The 20966-nt window shown below is 34.5% G+C and overlaps 1 protein-coding gene across 7 annotated transcripts; it reads right to left on the bottom strand.

Moving 5' to 3' along the window:
- Positions 1–466: 466 nt before the first annotated feature.
- On the bottom strand, positions 467–20872 carry Rwdd1 (RWD domain containing 1). 7 transcript variants are annotated; one of them, XM_015500481.2, is made up of 10 exons: positions 20602–20745; positions 19323–19450; positions 18151–18265; positions 16951–17026; positions 13210–13275; positions 8591–8721; positions 4613–4756; positions 3833–3965; positions 3076–3138; positions 467–760 (listed from the first exon to the last, which is right to left on the bottom strand). In XM_015500481.2, exons 7-10 carry the CDS (start codon positions 4736–4738, stop codon positions 639–641), a joined length of 444 nt encoding a protein of 147 aa, XP_015355967.1. In that variant the 5' UTR covers positions 4739–4756; positions 8591–8721; positions 13210–13275; positions 16951–17026; positions 18151–18265; positions 19323–19450; positions 20602–20745; the 3' UTR covers positions 467–638. The 7 variants fall into 7 exon arrangements, with proteins under 7 accessions (XP_015355967.1, XP_015355976.1, XP_048648748.1 ...); XM_015500490.2 differs by lacking the exon at positions 16951–17026; XM_048792791.1 differs by lacking the exons at positions 8591–8721; positions 16951–17026.
- Between the last annotated feature and the right edge of the window lie 94 nt (positions 20873–20966).

Genomic DNA, 20966 nt, shown 5'->3' with positions numbered 1-20966 from the left:
ATCAGGAGTATGCATCAGAATCACCTGTAGAACTGGTATGCAATTTCACTGTTTAAAAATGCAGACTGGGACTTACAAAGTCTTACCTGAGAAGTGACCTAAGAATAAACATCTCTTAAAAATACCACAAAATCTGACTCCAATACTACTATTATAATGAAATCCATTTTTTTCCTGCCTATAATATGGGTTCTGGTTTATTAAGACTTAAATTTATTGTGTCAGAAGTATCTAGGATTAATTCTGTATTTGCCTCAGCCTTCTAATACAAATGATAACACTTAGAAACCAAAGAAACAACGATCACAAGCAGAGAAATTCTGAGTTATTCTGATTCTTCATGTATAAACCCTCACATGCCACAGCCTACCCTCAAGTCTTGGTATTATAGGAAGGATTTCTCTTCAATACTAAATACCATTAAATATGTAATCTTCTGCTCATCAATTAGAAGACATGAACATTCTATATTTTAAACTTTAAGGTCAGTTTATTAAGTTCATTGATGAAAGTGATCAGAAGAATACTCTCCTGAAAATTATTTTTTTTCTTAGAAAAAAAGAAAGGAAAATCAAAACCCTCTCAGCATAGCCACAGATGCTGTGGCAGTCAACTTCTCTGCAGATGGGGACAGTCCATTAGTCTGCTGAGTCACTCCCTGGGTCAGCAGGATTGTAGTCTGGATCATCTTCATCATCCTCCAGCTCCAAGTCATCCATTTCCTGGAACAAAGACTCATCCACCTCCACATTGTTTCCAGCTGCAAAAAGCAAAACAAAATTCCCTTTCAGACTTATACTCAAGAGTCAATGACAGAACTCACTGGAATACCAGACAGAAGCTTCTCAGTGTATATAGGAGGTGTCACTTATGAAATCCCAAACTAGTGAAAATCACATCTTTCTTTGTCAGTAGAGACTCTTAACACTTTAAGAGGAATTTCATTCCTCCAGGTCACAGTTCAAAAATCTCTTGTTGTTATTGTTGTTGTTAAGGGATTATCATAGAATGCATATTTATAATATGGCATGTTATATACTGAAGATATATTGCCCTGGTTATAGTAAGTTAACTATCAATGAGACTTGTACCAGGAATCTCTCTTATACTTGCTAATTAATTGACAGATGGAACTTGACCTTTTCTCTCCACCAGTTTTCCTTGTAACTAATAGTATCACTTCTCAAGATTCCACCTGTCTGAGCCCTACAGTAAGCAATAGCCAGGTTCCCCATTAAACATATCACTCTTCACTTTGTCTGAAGTAGATAAATAAAGGATAGTATAGCTCTATTGAATCCCCACACATTGTAATACCTTCCTTCCCTCTCAGATCCACTCACTGACATTCATTGTAATGAGAATATAAAGAGAACAAGTGTTGTTTCATGCCTATGAGTAGATCAAAAAGAAAAATATAAAATGCTAAGCCCTAGTCAAAGAATAACTGTCTCTGTAGGGTTTCACAGAGCAGATGAAGTCTAAAATATCTTTGTCATATATATGAATGGACCAAGAAGAAAAGATCAGGTGAAAGTAATTCTTCGTAGAAATGTATACAAAGGCAAGAATATGTCGAACTGGAAGGCAAGATTTTTTAGGAAAAATACCAACAGATAAAGCATGGATAAGAGTCAGACGGAGGACAGCATAAGTCAACCTTTTTTTCAAACTAATGGAAACCATGAAAGAATTTCAAAAGAGAGGTTTATGATTAAATATAGGTTTTAGAAATTCCATCTCAGAGGCAGCAACAATAAAACAGATAAAGACATTAGAAGGAGGAACAGATTTGGGGATACAGTTTCAGAAACTACTACAAAAGTCCAAGTGAAAATGATAAAACCTTCAAGTAAGGGAAGGAAAGTGATGAGAAGACATTTCAGAGGCAAAATCAATAGGTATGTTTTGGTAACTTACTGGATATGAAGAGGAATTTGATCCATCACAAAAGGAAAGGAATGAAGGATGAGTGACACTAAAACTTGTTCTGAGAGAATGAGATGAAGCTTTGGAGTTAGTACTTCTCAAAAAAAAAAAAAAAAAATAGAGAGAAAGGAACAGGCTTGCTAGGTTTTTACTTATTTTTTTCCCAGACTACAAAAATTAGACAATTAAAAATCTGGTACAGAGAAGGTAATAAGATACATTAAAAAAAAAAAGCGAGTACCAACAAAAAAGGAATGATTAGCAGTGAGCCCCTTCAAGGTTGCTTTTTAACCTCTATAAACATAACACCTTTACAATTCTAACCTTCTATATCAGAGAAAGCAGAAGCAGTTTGAAAGGACAAAAGCTAGAAGATCCCCACCTAGCAAGATGGAGCTTGCAGAAATTTCACAAAGTACAGAAATCTAGGGTCATGTTAGAGGTGCGAGTGAGTGTAGAGTCCAGTATAAAAATATAAGTAGGCCAGGATTGGGATTCTAGTTCAGTGGCGGAGCATTTGCCTTGCAAGTATGAGGCACTGAATTCTATCCTCAGCACCACATGAAAATAAGTAAATAAAATAAAGGTATTGTGTCCATCTACAACTAAAAAAAATATTTTAAAAAAATATATAAGTAGGCCATAAGCTCCATGAGGACAGGAAATTGCTTTATACTATTCTCTGCTATAATCTCAGTGTCCAAGTTATACAATAAATATTTATAAGTGTATGGATGGATAATGGATAGATGGAAAACCAAAAGAGGTAAGGGGTAGGAGACAAAGGAGGATAAAGAAAGCAAAGGGGACAAGCTCCATGAGAAACTATGTAAGTTAGTTGTGATACGAGAAATTTGGGGGAAACAGGTCATCTGAGTCACAATGGGCCTGTTTTCTTGTCCCCATAATTGTCTATCCCAATCTTGAGATTGCTTAAATTATCATAAAACTTTTAAATAGTATATTATTGTAGGATTAAAATATTCAGTTCAAATGTATTAATTGATCAAATGTTAGAATTTTTGCTTCAAAATGAATTTTTCATCAGTCTTGGGAGGAAAAATTTACATTGAATTATCACTCTGATCTTTATGGTTAAAATTAAAGACAACATTATACATATATGGAATTCTGATATTATCTTACCATCCTCCAAGAACTGGATATCAGATGTGTCAAGATTATGATCTGTTTCAAATAGCTGTTTCCCTAAAAGACACAAGTATATTTAACTAAAATGGCATAGTATTCATTCACTTTCCCTACGAACATTGAAAAAAAAAATGTAACAATTAAGGAAAACAAGTCTGAAAATCCATCTTCTGATAAATTTCAATGAATTATATTAATTCATTCAGTAGCTTATGGTATATGAAATATATTCACATTAAAATGGAACAAGTGATAAATCTAGTTTATCTAGAGTCCTAGAAAAATGAGATTGCCTCTATATAAAGTTTATTACCTTAAATATTTCTGTATTTCAAGATCTATTATTTGTAATATTTGTACCAGAAATCAGACATAAAAATTCCTCACAGCCAGGCACAGTGAAAGATGCCTGTAATCCCAATTACTTGAGAGACTGAGGCAGAAGGACAACAATCAAGACAGGCCTTGTCATCTTAAGTGAGACCCATGTCAAAATAAAAAATGAAAAAGGGCTGGGGACATGGCTCAGTGATAGAAGGTCACTGGAATAAATCCTCAGTACTGGAGGAAAAATTAATTATAAACTATACTTTAAAAAAATAACATCATGTTATTTTCTTTTTTGTCCTAGATGCCTACGAATATTATTGTCTTATAAAAATCTGTTCAAATAATCCTCTTGCTGCACAAGAAAGGATACCAAAATATTTGAGGGTAACAGAAAAAAATACGGGGTAGGGGAGTATCATACCACTTAATTTATTTTTTCCTGCTTGCTCTTCTTCTTTCATCCGTTTCTTTTTAATTTCCAAAAGTTCTGCATCAAACTTGGCCTTCCAACTTAAGAAATTCTCTATTGTAACAGGAGTGCCATGGAATAGTTGCTTAGAAAATAAAAATGACATAACTTAGCAGACTGACATGACAGTTTCACAAATGAAGCCTAACAATATCTTCTAGTTAAATAAGTACAACTTAGAAGAGAAACAATTTATAAGAAAAATTAATGTTTGAAATTTTGAAACATTTAATTTGATTTCTGCCGGTCCTGGCTACTTTCATTGGTTTTGGCAACTTGCTCTGGAAAAGCCCATTTCTTTTTTATTCTTATTACAAAAAACAAAAATAATATACAATGTAGTTACTATATTTACCACTGATATTTACCATTAAGAAGAATGCTGTCAGTTTTAATATGTGTTGAATACATATAAATTTATAAGAATAAATCATAGTTAACTTCGTTTCAGAATTTGAGGTTCTCAGATCATTGTGACAGCGACTTTATCATTCTAAACTCTATATGATAAGTAAAATATTTACATTTCTTGGTTTTACTGGTATGAGCTTTACTTATCTAACTGACTAGAAATCATTACTCATGTTATTCCACCAACCAAATGAGACTTCTAAACTCTTCGAAAAATTTACAAAATGTTTGTTTTTGTAATTTCAAAACAAATAAAAATTTCCAATGTAGAAAAACCTATAGTAATTAACCATATACAACAGATTTAGAGAATAAATGTACCTTTTCTGCTTCTTCTGCTTCTCTTTCTTTTTGTTTCTTTTCTTCCTCTCTTCTAGTTTTTATCTGATCTACTATTTCATTTAATTTTTCTTGCACAGCTGTCACTAGAGTAAAGATCATCACCATACCAAGATTTTCTTCAGCCTATGCAACAAAAAGGTGGTAAAGAACACACTTCTTAGAAAAATAGAAACTAGCCTAGGATAAAATGTTTTAGTGTAATCACTGAAGACATGTTTCTAACATGATTACAATTCAGTTACACCATATATTCATACACTAGAATAAATGAACATGTTAAGAAGTGATTATATATGAGATAATGAGAGCTTCCTCTAAAAGATCTATGTCATTTGCCATACCCAACATAAAGCACGCATTTCAGTAAATTGTGTTTAATAATCATATAGGTAGAATTCAGAAAACCTTTTCCTACAGTATGAGTAACAACATTTCTCAAGCATTTCTCAGTATTTTAAATTACCGTTTTGAGTATTAAAAGCTAAAACAACAGAATTTAGACACCAGCTTGAATTTTTAAACTATTACTATAATAAAGACTGTGGGTACTTTTGTGCCCTTTGTAAGGGGCTTCAAGCTAACTCCTGTAATCCTCCTCAATGTGCTGCATCTATGCTAAGCATCCTAAATTTATGAGTAATAAGAGTCTCTCGTGAGTGTGAACCCATACTGAAACTGCCCACTAGAGGGTGACTTAATATCCAACAGTCACTTCAATACTAAATGTTTTCCACAAAACCCATTCCTGGGTTCTCAATCTCAGCAAACCACACCATCCTCTACCCAGTGTGAATATCCTTACCCATTTAAAATCAGTCTCTGTCTCTGTTGTTCTGCCCATTGTTTTCAAGCAACATTGTTAATACCCTATCCCAGGATACCATCATTTTCAGTTTGGAATACAAGAAACTTTAATTGATCTTCTTAAACCTATGACCTCGCCCCCTGACATAACTTCTCTAGACCACTCTACATATACATACATACACGGCTAAACTAATTTATATACTGAAGCAACATAAAACTGATCTAGTCAGTCTCTTGCTTTCCTCAACAGCTTCCCAAACCAATCAGAACCAAGTCCATATTTTTAAACAGTTTAGAAGATCCTTCTAAAGAATGGGGTAACTTCTTTAGTTTCATCTCTTGTCACCATGAGCATTGAACTTTAAATTCCACTGAGGCTGTATAAATGGAAGTTCTGGGAAGAATCTCTCACTATCTCTCTGTCTACCTCACCACTCATCCCTCATTCTCAAGCTTGTTCCTTTAACAATCTTAAAACTCTGTGTTAAAACTCTTTCTTAAAACTCTTCCATTCCCTTGATGGCCTGGAAATCTCTTCCTTTAGGTCTCAACTTCCTCTTGGAAGCTTCTCCAATGCTTCAAGTCTATGACCATCCACACAATCCTGAATTTCACCATCATTGCATTGTTCACATAAAATAATGATACTCAGCTTGTCAGACCAAATTCCTCAACAGAGTATAAAATCTATGAGACTAAGGATGGTGTCACTTAACTTAATGCTTGACACATTTCATTAACAAATCTCAGTAGGGTATCTTTTATAAAAATTAAGTATTTCAATAGAACAGCAAAAAATAAATAAATATATCAATGAACAAACATTCATGGAAACTAAACAACTCAGAAATCATACTAGTTCCACATCACTAGTATTAGAAATGCAAATTATAAAAATATACTGTTTTCATCTTATCAACATTTTATTTCTTAATGAAAATATGTAGTATTAGGAAAACTGAGAAACAGATATCTGAATGGCTATCATGAGGTAATAAACTGGTAAAATCAACTTAGCAGTATGAATGAAACTGTTAAACATGCAAACCCTTAGATCTACCAATTTGACTTCTAGAAAGCATCAGACTAGTAAGGTCATCAGTAGTTCATTATTTTCGTTTATTCAACAAACATTTGAGTACCTCCTATGCCAGGCACTAGAGATATAATGGAAGATCTGCTCTAAGGACTTAAAAATAGTTATATAAGAATGGTGATAGAATTATATATTAAATCAAGCAAAAATGAATGTGTCTTAAATATACATACAATGAAATTTTATGCAGTTATCAAAAATGAGCGAAGATGTCCACATACATTGTTATGTGAAAAATGAGATGTTATAAAACATTATGGATGGTGTATAAGTGTCAGAAAAAAATCTGGCACTATATCATAAATAATAGATAATTATACCCAACTGGTGGGTTTAAGAGTCATTTTTATTTTCTTCATGACTTTTTTTCCTAATATAAATTTGTTTTTTGATAACTGGATATTAATATTATTTTTTGAGAAAAAGTACAATATTCCCTCAACACATCTTATGTCAGATAAGTATAAAGAAATCAAAACTGCCTTTTTGAAAGGAGAAAATTGGAGTATAAATAATAATATACTAAACACACAAAAAAATTCACTCAGATTCAATAATGAACATTAATGTGGGACAAACTAATATAATCATCCGAGGTCTTCTACAGTGTTTTAAAATTAAATACACTAAGCCAAATTACACTAGAATTACTATAATTTCATGCTGGGAAACAGAATGAACAGGGCCCAACATCAGCAAAAAACTCCTTCCTGACAGACCTTTTTTCATGCCTCATTCTCTAATAGCTCCAGATACTTTTGTTATAAAATCAGCACTCAAAGGACAATGGATTGGTCCTTAGAATATATAAGTCACATCTAAAGTTAAGAGATGTTTTTTGGGTAATTCTTAGAAATAAACAAAATTGGGACTTCGGATTTTAAAATGGTAGAGTAAAATCTTTCACTTGTGCCGCATCCTGGCTGGCTGGGCAAAATAACCGGGGGGTAATGAGCAACTTGTGTACGTTGATACAGCAGGAGTGGGAGCCATTTATTGTAGGACCGGAGGGGTATATATACATTCCACACAGCTTATCTTAATTAACATAAACTAGATACAGCAGTCAACCAATAAGGAATCTCCACACTTAATGGCTTGCTATTACTTCACAAACCACTCCCTCTGCAAAATGCCGCGCCATCTTGACTTGTTTACAGACTCTAACACACTTGCCTTCCTTACTGTATCTAAAGAACCCATGAAAACTTTCTACCAAAGCATGATAAGCCCTCACTGTGGACAGCCCATTCCGCCCTAGTCTAGTATGAACTTCCCAATATTCACTTTTTCTTCCATACAAGTTTCTCCTTTTGGAGAGGTCATAAGCCATTATTGGTATTTCTAAGAATAGTGATGAAGAGCCACCCAGGGAGGAAAAAAAAAAAATCGCAGGCCTCTTCCCAGACTGCAGGGTACTAACCTATAATATTAAGTGAGAGGGGGTAGAAGTTTTATTTTTTCCTAAGTTGAAATTCTTGCTGAGCATGGTGGCATATACCTGTAATCCCAGCTACTTGGGAGGCTGAGGCAGGAAAAAGACGCAAGAGGGTTACAAGTTTGATACCAGCCTGGGCAACTTAGCAAGACTCTGTCTCAAAATAAAATGTAAAAAGAGCTGGTGGTATAGCTCAGTGGTAGACTACATGCGAGGCAAGCACTCTACCAACTGAGCTATAAAACCAGCCCCCTGGGGTTTGATCCCTAGTAACACACACCCACAGTTTCATTTTTTAGCTACACATGTGACTAGACAATCCAAGGACCAAATTAGAACTGTGTTTATAACTTAAACAACTTGTTGGGCTTTTTTATTACTTAAAGAGAACAGATAAGCCAGGGGCTGGGCTTTAAATAGGCACACCTTTTATTACTAGAACTTTAAAGGGACAGTGAGAAACAAAAAATAAAGATGCTTTGAATGCATCTTAAATTTGGTTTGGTAAATGTACTACTTAAATATTTAATGGCATTTTTCTAACTCTTAGATTAATGTATAATATTTAGGGCCAATGAAATAATATCACTACTATAAAACAAAACTATTTCCTTACCTGCAATGCTAATAATTTTAAAATGTCTGTGACATCATTATCTTCTAGGTTTTCCTGGGAGAATATTTCATAAAGGGGAGCTTCATCTGGGTATTTTTCACTGTATGTAAACTTGAGTGTAGTCTGAACAGCTAAGACACAAGAAAGAGTTTGATGTGAATACATTAAAAGTATAGAGACTGGTATTTTTGTTGAATCAGTAATTCATTTACAATGTGTCAATGAAAAGTAGTAATAGATTTTCCCACAATGAAAACTAAGGCTATTAAGATAGAAAATCACTAGTATAAACAATATATATAACAAAAACAATTAAATACCCAAAATAACTTTTTACATATGAAACACATTTACCACCAACTGGCATTTTACTATACTATTTTTCTGAAGAAAAAAAAAAAAAAGATGAACAAAAACTACTTTTTTATTTCTTCTTAAATCTTCCCTGAGATAAACAAAAAGCAATGATCATTAGAAATAAAATAAAATTCTATCATAGGCTCATTTTCATCCTCTCTCATAGCCAGATATGGTTATAGCCCTGGAATTTACATTTATATCTGCACAACAATAGCAGGACATTGCTATCTGGTGGCTAAATGACAGTTCTGAACTAGATATTTTGAGAAATTATCTGGAAAACGTTTAACTTGATTCAGCTATACATTCTCATTTGCTCTTTTGACGTGCCATTTTACAGATCTGACTCTTGTACAGTAATAAAATTCTTAAGGGTATATTAGTGCAAGCTGTCACTCTACAACCCAACTCAGTGAGTTCTCTATTCCACCAGGCAATGTGAAGTTAAGCAGCACTGCTATGCATTTCCTGTTCAAAGTTGTATTAATCAAAACGATCTTCTGTCTAGAATTTTAATTACTAAAAACCTGCCTTTGATGAAGTAATTTCAAATCCATATAGCTCTCCATACAAGGGGTAGGGGGAGGTACCTTAAAATTTTCAGATTTGATATTTGTTTTTAATCTTCATGTATGATGTCAATAAAGAATTTTATGAGTAAATCAACACAAAGGATTGAGTGCTAAGGGTCAGGAAGAAATAATATCAATGTCTCTTGACATTCTTCTTTCTTCCCTTTTTAACACATTTCTAATTTTACTACAAAAATAAAATTTATTTTTATTTTTCCCTAGGTTTTTTAAGGCATCCTTGACAAAATTATTTATATTTAAGATATAAAACATGATGTTTTAAAATACATGTATTATAAAATGATTATTATGGTCAGGTCAAGTCAATTAACAAAACTATCACCTCCCACAGTTATGATTTTTATTGTATATGTAGTAAGAATATTTAAGATCATAAACTTATTCATCTTGCACTGAACCTAGATACCCTTTGACCAACATCTCTCCCTATTCCCTTAGCCCCAGCATTTAAAAAACCAATTTGTCAAAGAAAAAATTAAAATGGAAATCAAACTATCTGGAAGCCAAATGAAAATGAAAACACAAAACACCAACACTTGTGGGTGGTAGCAAAAGCAGTTTTAAGAGGGAAGTTCACGACAATAAATGCCTCCATAAAAAAGGAAAAAAGTCTCAAACAACCTAACTTTACACATCAAAAGAATCATAAGGGAGAAAAAAAAAGTAAGCTTTGGGGGGCCGTGCTTGAGCTACTTTAATAGCCTCTACTCAGCCTTGGAGCCAAGGAGATTTTGGTCTGGCAAAGCTGGTGATGACCTCAGTCTTCAATCAGCTAGAGAGGCTGCTCTGTACCTGGGGACTTGGGCGTTACCCACTGGGCTTGGACAGCCCTCCTCCTGCCTTATTTGGTAAAAGAACATTCCACTGAAATCCTTTGAATCCCCATTATATAAATAAAGCAAATGCAGACTCTTCTCTCTCTCTCCTTCCAGTGTGGAAGCAGGATCCCTAAGGTCGCAGAGCCCTTCTACCCTCGCTTTTCAAATTATTTACGTGTCATGTGATTTTTTTGCGGTATTTCTCAGCCCTAGAACATTTCACACAAGGGAAACCCAAATTTCATAGGCCATGTGGGACACAGGAGAGAAGTATAAGGATTGAGATTAAGAACAAAATCAGCAGAAGGAAAGAAATAATAAAAATCAGAATGGAAATAAATGAAACATAGGCCAGAAAAACATGAGAAAAGATCAATGAAACTTAACTAGACTATAAAAAAAAGACCCAAATAAATGAAAATTGAGACTTTTACAACTGATACCAGGGTGGGTGATGTTTATTTTATGATACAAAGTTTCAGAAAGGGTGAATAAATTCTAGAGATCAAGTATACATCATAGTGACTCTAGTTAATAATGCTTTTTTGTTTTTGTGTTTGAAGTGCTAGGGATAGAACTCAGGTCCTTGCACATGGTAGGAAAGTGCTCTAACACTGAACTCTACCCCAGTCCAATAATAATATATCATATACTTAAAAATTGCAAAAAGATTAATATTAAATGGTATCACCACAAAAATATTTTAATAAATACCTAAAATTCACCATTGTTGGCATATTACTTCTTTCCTCTATAAATGTAGTTTTATATAATTTATTTGTTTCATGATCATTATATTAAGAATATTCTTTAATACATATTTTAAATAATGGTAAATTGAATTACATCCTGTAGGTATATTAAAATGCATTTAGTATTTTTAAGGATTAAATTTTTTAAAAAATAATATTTATTGATTATACTATTAGAAATACCAGACATTCATTATAGAAGACCTAGGAATACAATAAGAGAAAATAAAATCACAAGTAATCTTATCATTGGGAAGAGCTCAAGGTATAATTATTTTTAAAAAAATCTCAGAAGTATTTCTAAAAATACACTTTAAAGTATGTTTCCATAGATACATTTACATTTCAAACAAAATTACATAGCCATAACATTATTATTAATTATACTCATAATGCTGTGCATGATTTACTCTTTCATAATATATGCATATAGATCATCAGGTATCACAAATGCATCCCTCCCAATTCCTTAAATATTAAATATAAACATACTTCCATTATATAAATTGGCCACCATTTATTGGTTAAGATATAAACTACGATTATAATAACATTCTTGTATGCATTTTATTTGTGCATAAAAGTTTCCTCAGAATAAATATTCCATGAGTATCTACTTATCAAGGATACAAATATATTTAAATCTCTAATGAATCAATGAAAATGAATGAATCAGTGGAAACCCAATGGCTTTCCTAAACATGTATACAAGTTTAAACTCACTCCCAGTATCATACTGTTGTCTCCTCATCAGTATTGATAATGTGTTGGACGACATGTTATTTTCACTTTAATTTACCTTTTTAATTACTAGTGAGATTAATTTTTTGAACAATCATTTATAATGTTGCCTCTAGAAATCAGACATCCATTCCATTTGCCTGTTTTTCTACTAGTTGGTTCATTAAAATGAAGTTTTGGAACAAAAATAGTATAATCTAATAATTATTTCAAACAAATTTAAAAAGTATTTCTCAAATCAGGAATGATGAACTGTATAGAAATATTATTACAGAGCTATTATTAGCTCCTAATAAAACTATTGCTTAGAATATGGGAACGATATGCAGGAATTTTTAAATTTTATTTTTCATTTAAGTATACTCTTAAAGAAAGCTATCTTTCTGGATTCTTTTATCAATGAGCACTGTCACACCAATTCTGGCACACAAAACTGCATCATATGAACCCACATAATATCACCAACTTCTTTATAAAGAAAAGTTTCAAATAGTGAAGAGCAGAGGGCACAGTATTTACTCTTACTGGGATATATTATAGGCATTTTTTATTGACCTACCTATAAGAGTACATTCGTTATCAATTTAGTAAAAAATAACTATATCCAACATCTTTTTCATTCAGATTTCAAAATATTTCAGTGCTCACCTTATTTTCAAAGGTACAAGACAGATTCAGAGTTATCAAGTGAGACCATTAACAGTTCTTACTTACCAGCCTAACAGGGAAAAAAAAATCTTGGGACTAATGCCAATTTATATACCACTTCTGTCAAAGCACTATTTTAACTGAACTAGACTAAAGGTAGAAATGAACTTCAGATGCCATCTCCTTGATGATCCACCAAACTTAAGTGAATTTAATTTTAACTTATTGGTTTTATAGCTGCTTTATTTTAAGAGAGAAAATACAAAGATATGTATATATCCAGTCTCATTTATAATAGCAATGTTATAAATTAACAATCTACAATGTTTAGTATGACAAATAACAATCTACATGTTTAGTATGAAAAATACTAGTCACTCAATGGAATACCATATGATCACTGAAAAACATTTGTATGCAAAGTCTTATTTTAGGCAAAAATCTCCCCCCATTTCTCCATTTGCTATATTGCTAATGTGTCTCTTTTACTTGTAAAATGAAGCATATTGTGCAAGACTATATCTCATCGACTTCCTTTTTTTCTAGGAGTTATGTGTATATAGGAAATACCAATTAGAAACACATCATTCATGTTAGATTCTTAATAGCACCTTCACACCTGCAATGCCTAGCACAATGGCTGCAGAATCAGTGAAAGTTCTGAGAAAGAAGCTTACAAAAACCACAAGTACTTTTATGACACTTACTTTCATCATTTTCTCCAGCCTCAGATGTCACAGTAATGGTGAAGCTGGGTGGATTTTCTGATAATACTGCAAGAAAATACACACAGATGTTATTATTCTGCTTCCTATGGCAGATTTTCTTCCTTATTAACATTTGATCATTACCCAGGCTTCAAACTGCTTCCTAGCCTATATTTTCATTTCCAGAAATACAGACTGACCAGAATATTGAAATGATAAAACCTATATCAATTTTCTATGTAAATGAGTTTTCTTTAATTTACAAAGAAATATCTATCTTTATGTTTTACCAAATGAAGCATTAAGTAATTTAACTTTTATTACCTACACATGAAAAATTCAACTCCTAAAAACCTCAAACAGAAAGGTAAAGAGTTTGATGATGTTTGGCACCAGACACTGCCCGCTGATATTCATGATATTCACTGACTTTCATACTTCTTGTTCTTTTCCACTTTGTTAAGTGTAATCAAACTTAATCCTTTCACAGATACTTATTAAGCCTCCATCATCTTTCATGGAATTATAAAAGGAATTAGTTTTGAATCAAAACATTTAATTGCTTATAGTTTATTAAATGAGACATGTAAGTCAACATTTACATAAGAAAACTTTATAAATTATTTTACAGCTTCATACCTAACTAAAATTACATCTTTTTATCATCTTTTTCCCCGTAAAAATATTATAAAAATTCTAGAGACCTCCTAGATCAATGCCTGGCAGAATCAATAAATATTGGCTTAATGAAAGACGGACTAAACTAATGGAAGAAAAGGAGAGACACAAAGGAACAGATTCAAAACCAGATGAAAACCAAGGAAACTTCAAGCTATAGGGAAGGCTGCTTACGCCTATCAGGAAAGCCTATGTCTTACTTCGTGCCTGGGAAGCACTGGCATCTGCACTGGCAGCAGATCTGCAGACTTTGTGAAATGAAAGAGCAAGGAATCACTCAAGAAATCATTACGGAAACTACTTGGCTTTATCAGAGCGGCCCAAAGCTATCATAAATATATATATATATATATATATATATATATATAAAATCAACACATTTTTAAGATGGATGTCTTCATATTAATTGCAATGTAAGGTACTTGAAGCAATGGTGAACATCTATAATTACCAAAAAGGTGTTTGGTCAGGAAGATGAAGGATGCATTGAATTCACATTATACTAGATTAGATCTCAATCAGTCCAGCCCATGATGAAAAAGCACTGAAAGCTCATTATAACAAAGTTTACAAAATAACCAATTTTGGCATTTTTATGTCACGAAATATAAACGATGCAACAACTTTAGAAATAAGAGTTCAACTGAATGGCTTTTACTTGTTTCTAGAATTCCATGAAGCTGTTGGTCAGGGATATCCTATACCAGGTGTAACAGCTAACATTCTAAATTTAGCATCACTTTGTGACTGTGCCATGTATTTACATAAAAATCTTTTAATTCTAACAATACAACTGTTACTGTATTTCACTAAATTTAGGATGCCATCAAGTATGAGATACACTTTACCTTATATACCACTAAGAAAGAAAAAGCTACCAATTGAGCTATGACACATAATTCAATCAGTTTGTATTTCAGTAATGTTAAAATGTAAAAAATATGTCTCAGAAAAGATTAACTATATTATCACTCCAATTTCATAATGTGGAAACTTAGACACAGAGATTTTATATAATTGATCCAAGGCTCTACAACTAGTAAATGGCAGAACTAAACAGATATATAGAGTTTCATTTAGAAAGAAAAATATATATATATTTCTAGCTGAGAAATTCCATTTGAGTTAGGCTGAAAATCATGGGTGGCATGTAGAAATGGAGAAAGGGAACATAGCTGAAGGAACCATGGCAGCAAAATCATAATGATTAGAAAACTTAAGGATCATATAGGGAATAATTATTTTTTTCTGTTTGAAGTATATATATGTAAGCAAAAAACACTAGGGAAAAATACAATTTAAAGTTTAGGCATGATCAATAACAGTTTTTAATAGTGGTTAAAATTTTTTCTCTACACACAGGAGAAAAAATCTGGCAATAGTATATAGAATGGAAGGAGGGAAACAAGACTAGATACAGATGAAACTAGGTCACTGCTATAACAAATCAGGTAAAGGTAAGAAGGTTCTGAACTAGGTTGTCAGCCATCGGAATGGCAGAAAACAGGGAGGAAGTTAAGATGGTTATCAGATATTGAGTTTGCAGGATGAGGATATGATGCCACTATCATCATAAAAAACAAAACACACACACAAAAAAAACACACACACAAAAATCAAACATGGTATATTTAAAGATAGAGGTACTGTCAAAAAAACAAAAAACACACACACAAAAATCAAACATGGTATATTTAAAGACAGAGGTACTCTGAGCTGGAAATGTCATGTAGGCAATCAGAAATAGGCAAATGGAACTAAAGAGAACCAGGCCTTAATTCAGATTGGGATCACTTATAAAGAAGCGACAAACTAAATAAGATCATGGAGGAGAAAATGTAATAGAGAGATAAAGGCCAACATTCACTTTTAAAGGGATCCTCAATTTGAAGAACAACTAAGTGGAAGAAAAAAACTGACAAAGATTACAAGCAGCAGCCCCAAGAGGTAGTAACAAAACCAAGAGACAACAATGTTAAACAAATCAAGGGGAAAAGTTTCAGAAAGAGATGGAGGATAATTCTCCCCATCCCATTCTACCAACTGTCTCTCAAGAGTTTTCTAGCAAGCAGATTTTACCACATCATTACCCGCCTATATCAGCAGTTCTCTATCTATATGTGGTGTTGGATCAGTTGTGAAAAAGGGGTGGCATCATACAGCCAACACACTAGAAACTATGCATAACTGAAATATATTTTATTTGTGAAAATACACCAGTTATAAGGATCTGGGTTTGATATGGCAATGTCTACAATGTGTATTACATAGTTTTATAGCTATACAGGGGAAAAATGGACAATGAACTATATTGCCTTATAAGATCATATCTAAATCTCTGACAAGGCCCTCTGTGATTAGACCCTGCTTATTTGTCCAGTCTCATTTTCTATGACTCTCACTTCTCACTTTATATCCCAGAAATACCAAACCACTTGTCCTTTGTATAATCTATTGAGTCCTGGTTCTGCATACACTGTGCCCACTGCTGAAACACTCTTCCCCCAGTCTCACTCACTTGTTAATGGAACTCTTCCATTACTTTTCAGTTTTCCCAAACAATTCAGGCTATCTCTTCTTCCCTAAATTTATATTATGTCTGTTTCCCTAGTAGACTGAGTTCTTTAAAAATGTATATAAATAAATATTTGGTCAATGAGGAAGTCAAACGGCCATGGGTATATGAGCAAGAATATCACTGAACATCAGTGAACCTTGTGAGCCAGATTGAATAGGGAGGCAAGACGGACCAGAAAGAAAACTGAACTACCATTCCATAAGAAATCATGACAAGAAGTTCTAAAAGCATTACAGTGAAAGAACTATAGGGCTACAAAGGTTATGGACAGAAGGAGGAATTTCAGAAGCCAAAATTTTTAGATGGTATTGCCAAGGAATGCCCATGGCCACATGCAACCGAAGGATATAAAAATCAAAATTGTTAGTTGATGAAGGCAATGAATTATAAAGTCACACCATTAAAAGAATCAACAATTAAGATGGTAAATTTCTAGAAAAAAGTATCTTATATTTGTTTAATGGATATAAAGTATTTATACTTACATTATTTCCCATTAAAAAGATATATAGGCTTGAAGAAGTTATACGATTTGTCCAAGGACACTACATCAAGATGTCACTATACAGAAAAAATGGGAATCAGGTACAATAAAGAAAAGGAATATTGGGAAACACTGCTGATAGTCCCCTAATATTGACTCTCCCCTTATTCTCGATATGCCATTTTTAATTGAGCATATTGACCAGTCCCAGAATAAAAGCTGCATTTCCCATTTCTCATGAAATGACTCAGTTTTACTTAACAAGATAAAAACAGAAATGTCCATTGACAGTTTCCAGGAACTCCCTTAAGAAACTGCTGGCTTTCACCCCCGCTTAATTTCTTTATCTGTCCTGTTACCTGAAAAGGGAATACTACCATAATTTAGGCCAAGAAGGTGAGAACACACTTTAGGGATGACAAAGAAAAGGATCAAAAGAAGCCTCGGCCCTGAGGAACTTTTGGATTAGTCCTGCCATAAGTCTTATGTGCAAGAGCAATAAACTTTTACTTTCAAAAACTAATGTTATTTAGGGTTTTCCATCACAGCTGAACCAATTTTTAAAATGGGGAAGGGGGTAATATAGTATGTGAAAGTAAGGCAGCAACTAAAAACAGAGATGGAGATCCTGAATTCTGATGAAGGAATACCCCAATCTAATACATTACTGTGAGCTGGGATAAGTATCAGATGCCAGACTTGCACCATTGTGAGTGGATCAAAATAATTTTGGAAAAAAAAAAAAGTAAGATTGTTGGGCATAACGGAAGGGTAGGAGAGATGTTAGGTGACATAGAGGCAGATAATGGTGAGATGGAGAGAATTAAGGATTTTGCCAAAAACAGATAACAGGCAGTAGCTAAAAGGTATATTAGCAGAACATACAAATGACCTTAGATTTCCACAAAGAACTAGTAAGCCAATATTAAAATCAGTCCCCTTGGTTGTTAGGGAGTATTTAATCTTTCAAAAGTATGTCTAAGAAAAACTGCTTTTACAAGAGACTCCTGCTCTAAGATACACTAACTGTTAAATGCAGGATTGACAGGGCAAATACAGGATTATGTTCACCTCTTGGCAAGGCAAACAGAATTAAGGGAACCTGGTTTTTGGTTCACTTGATGTCAACCAATTTATTTCAACAAAACTCCCCACATCCAGAGATTTTGATACAGAAACGGAAATAACCAAATTCTACTACCTTAGCAGGACCTTGTCAAGTGAAGCACTACTGAAGGAGAATGTGGTATCAGGAGAGTCCATTTATAATTTTGGAAGACTAGTTGTTAGGAGGGTTGGATCAATGTGCAATCAAGCTACAGAATAGGCAAAAAGAAGAAACTGTATTATGATTTGTTATAATTCACAACAAATGCAACACTGGACCAAAAAGTCTTTGCAAATAGAAAACCTGTTAACTCTGAGGTTAGTATAGGTCTATGCACTAGAACTGTGCCTCTTCAGCATCCACATAAACTCGTGTGTACTTAACAAATGCTGCTTTCTTTAGCTCTCAGCCAGCCATTGGAAGAAAAAAAGAGGGGGTGGGTATCTACTTCCTTCATCAATAGCAAAGAGCATTTACCAAATCTAATATTAACTGTGATTCAAAATGAAGTTAGAAAACTATGAATTAGTTCTTTGACAAACTGACACAAGTAAGCTCTTTTTCTTAAATCTGGCATAAAAATACAAAAGTATGGAAACAAACAAAACAAGGCTATATAAAACAGCAAATCTTACAAGTTCTCAAAATTTCAAAAGATAAAACATGGAAACATTTTATTTCAAAGTCCTCTGCCTTTCCCCTAAGACATTTCATAAAGAACATAATCACAAGACAAAGATCCCTAAGAACTATAAATCAAGACATTTTAATTTATTTATTGCAAAACTTATAGGAATGCTATCAGGAATTAGAGATGTAGACTCAAATGATAACGGTAGAATACTTGAATGCATCAAAGAAATTCACAAATATCATTTATTACCCTGGCTCAGAATTCTCAAGCACTTGTGTATCTGACAAAATTTCTACATACTGAACTATACCAGAGCTGTCATGGCATAATACAATTTGAAATACTTACATAACTATTTTAGAGCTAAAAACATATCACTTTTCTAACTATTTATATGCACATATATAGTAAGAGATACCTTAACACCTCCCAAAAAATGAAAAGAATATCACACCTATGCTGATTTGCCTCTACCTACAGAGTTCATGTCTGTGATACGTCTAAAGTATTGGAAACCATCAAACATCACCATTAAGAATATATCCAACAACTGACCCTGGTATTCCATTTTATTTAGACATTGACATATAAGCAAGGATAGAGAAGGGAGCCAGACTCCATACACACTCACCCAGGTAATGACACTCTCAAACCCCTCTTCACTCATCCCCTTAACATCCTCACAGCACAGTTGTACTGCTGGTGAGAGACAACATGAACAGGACTGGAGCTATACTGGGGTAGCTGACACACTTCTGCCTGTTGGCAAAGCAGAACAAAATTTGCTACCATTGCAAGTAGTGATCAAAGGGTGGAACCAAGAAAAAACTAGTTTATGACCTCAAGTAATATATTTTACACTCTGATATCTGACAATCAATGATAGACAGCACTTAAAGGAAAGGATGGGGAATGCCTACTCATTCATAATGGCCTTACCTGGACTTCTCAAATCTGAGAGAAGCTATACTGATAGAATTACCTTATCGCACTTTCAGAATCAACTGAAGCATGACTCAATACGTAAGAATTCTCAATATAGCTAATGAACGTCTCACTAATATTTTATCTTAGCCCAACCAATAAGTAATCTGCTTTCCTTCGTATCTGTTGGAACTGGATCCCAAGCCCCAAAGCCTAGAAGAGGAAAAAGGACAGAGTACCGGACCTAATACTGAGTACCATCCCTGCCACTAACTCGCAGGCGGTACCAAAGCAAGCAAGCCACTTTCCTTTCCTGAGCCTCCGTTATCTTACTTGTAGCAAAAGTCTCAAACTAGATGATGTCTAATATCCGTACCAGCCTATAGCGGAACAGAAATTTGGGCCACATCATTCATGAGGCATTTTGCAGAATGCCAGGGAGAGGAGTTGTGTTTCTTTTTCTTTCTCTTTAAGAAAGAAAGTCGACAAACTCCAGGGATTACGCTACTCTGAACACTGATTCTAGGTTGCTCTAAGAAGAGCACTCGGAATCCCACAATTTTTCAAACACCATCCTATGAAACACACCTTCTATCGAGTTAGGGGTAAGTACGTGAAAACTCAGACCTTTGCGGCTCTGGAAAAACTAATCTCATTCGGAGTATCTTTTAGTGTATTTCACTGAATCTCGGATGGATACAGGTTACACAGAAAGCAACGTGCTCCCGACCCAATTCCAGGCCTGACAGTTTCCAGGGACTTCACCAGCGTTACCCCGCTTTTCAGATCTGAGCGAACAATCGGAGAAGGGGAAACAACCATTGAGTTACTGGCAAGTGGCTGAAAAACTTAGTTTGGCGGGCTGAGTGGCCACGCGGCCTCAAGGTCCCCTCTCCATCCTAGCCAGGGAGACCTAGGCCTGAGGCGGCTCCTGCCCATCCCACTCCACGTCAAGGCAGCTGTGGGCTCGCGGCCCCGAAAATCACCTGTGAAGGAATCGGGGTAGATGGACTCGAGAGCCTCCAGCTCATTGCGTTGCTCCTCGCCGTAATCTGTCATCGTGGCCCTCGCTGCTACCCATGGGTCGCCAGGATCCCCAGGCAGCACGCAGCAGCCGAAAGCGCGGCCGCGCCGGCTGCGGGGCGGGCGCAGGCGCAGAGTCCCGGGCTGGAAGGAACGCAGTCCAAAGCCAGGCCGGACCTGCTGAGCAACAACACCGCGTCGCCCTCCGCCTGAGCCCTAGTTCCGCGTTCGACTTATTCGGCCTAGCCAGCGGGGCACTGATTTGCCGCCTGTTCCATGCCTGTACGACATTTGCTGGGATTTTGGAGGCATCTGGTCTGGCATTCAC

Source organism: Marmota marmota, unplaced genomic scaffold, assembly GCF_001458135.2.
Source record: "Marmota marmota marmota unplaced genomic scaffold, marMar, whole genome shotgun sequence".
Classification (NCBI taxonomy): domain Eukaryota; kingdom Metazoa; phylum Chordata; class Mammalia; order Rodentia; family Sciuridae; genus Marmota; species Marmota marmota.
The sequence above is the reverse complement of the archived record's forward strand: the minus strand, read 5'-3'. Positions and strand labels throughout refer to the sequence as shown.

Excerpts from the sequence above, each read along its gene's own strand:
- Rwdd1 (XM_015500476.2), bottom strand. The coding sequence starts at position 20,674 with ATGACAGATTACGGCGAGGAGCAACGCAATGAGCTGGAGGCTCTCGAG. Across the intron at positions 8,722-13,209 it reads GGCTGGAGAAAATGATGAAA|CTGTTCAGACTACACTCAAG; the intron begins GTAAGTGTCATA and ends CTTGTGTCTTAG. Across the intron at positions 4,757-8,590 it reads TAAAATTATTAGCATTGCAG|GCTGAAGAAAATCTTGGTAT; the intron begins GTAAGGAAATAG and ends TTTGTTGCATAG.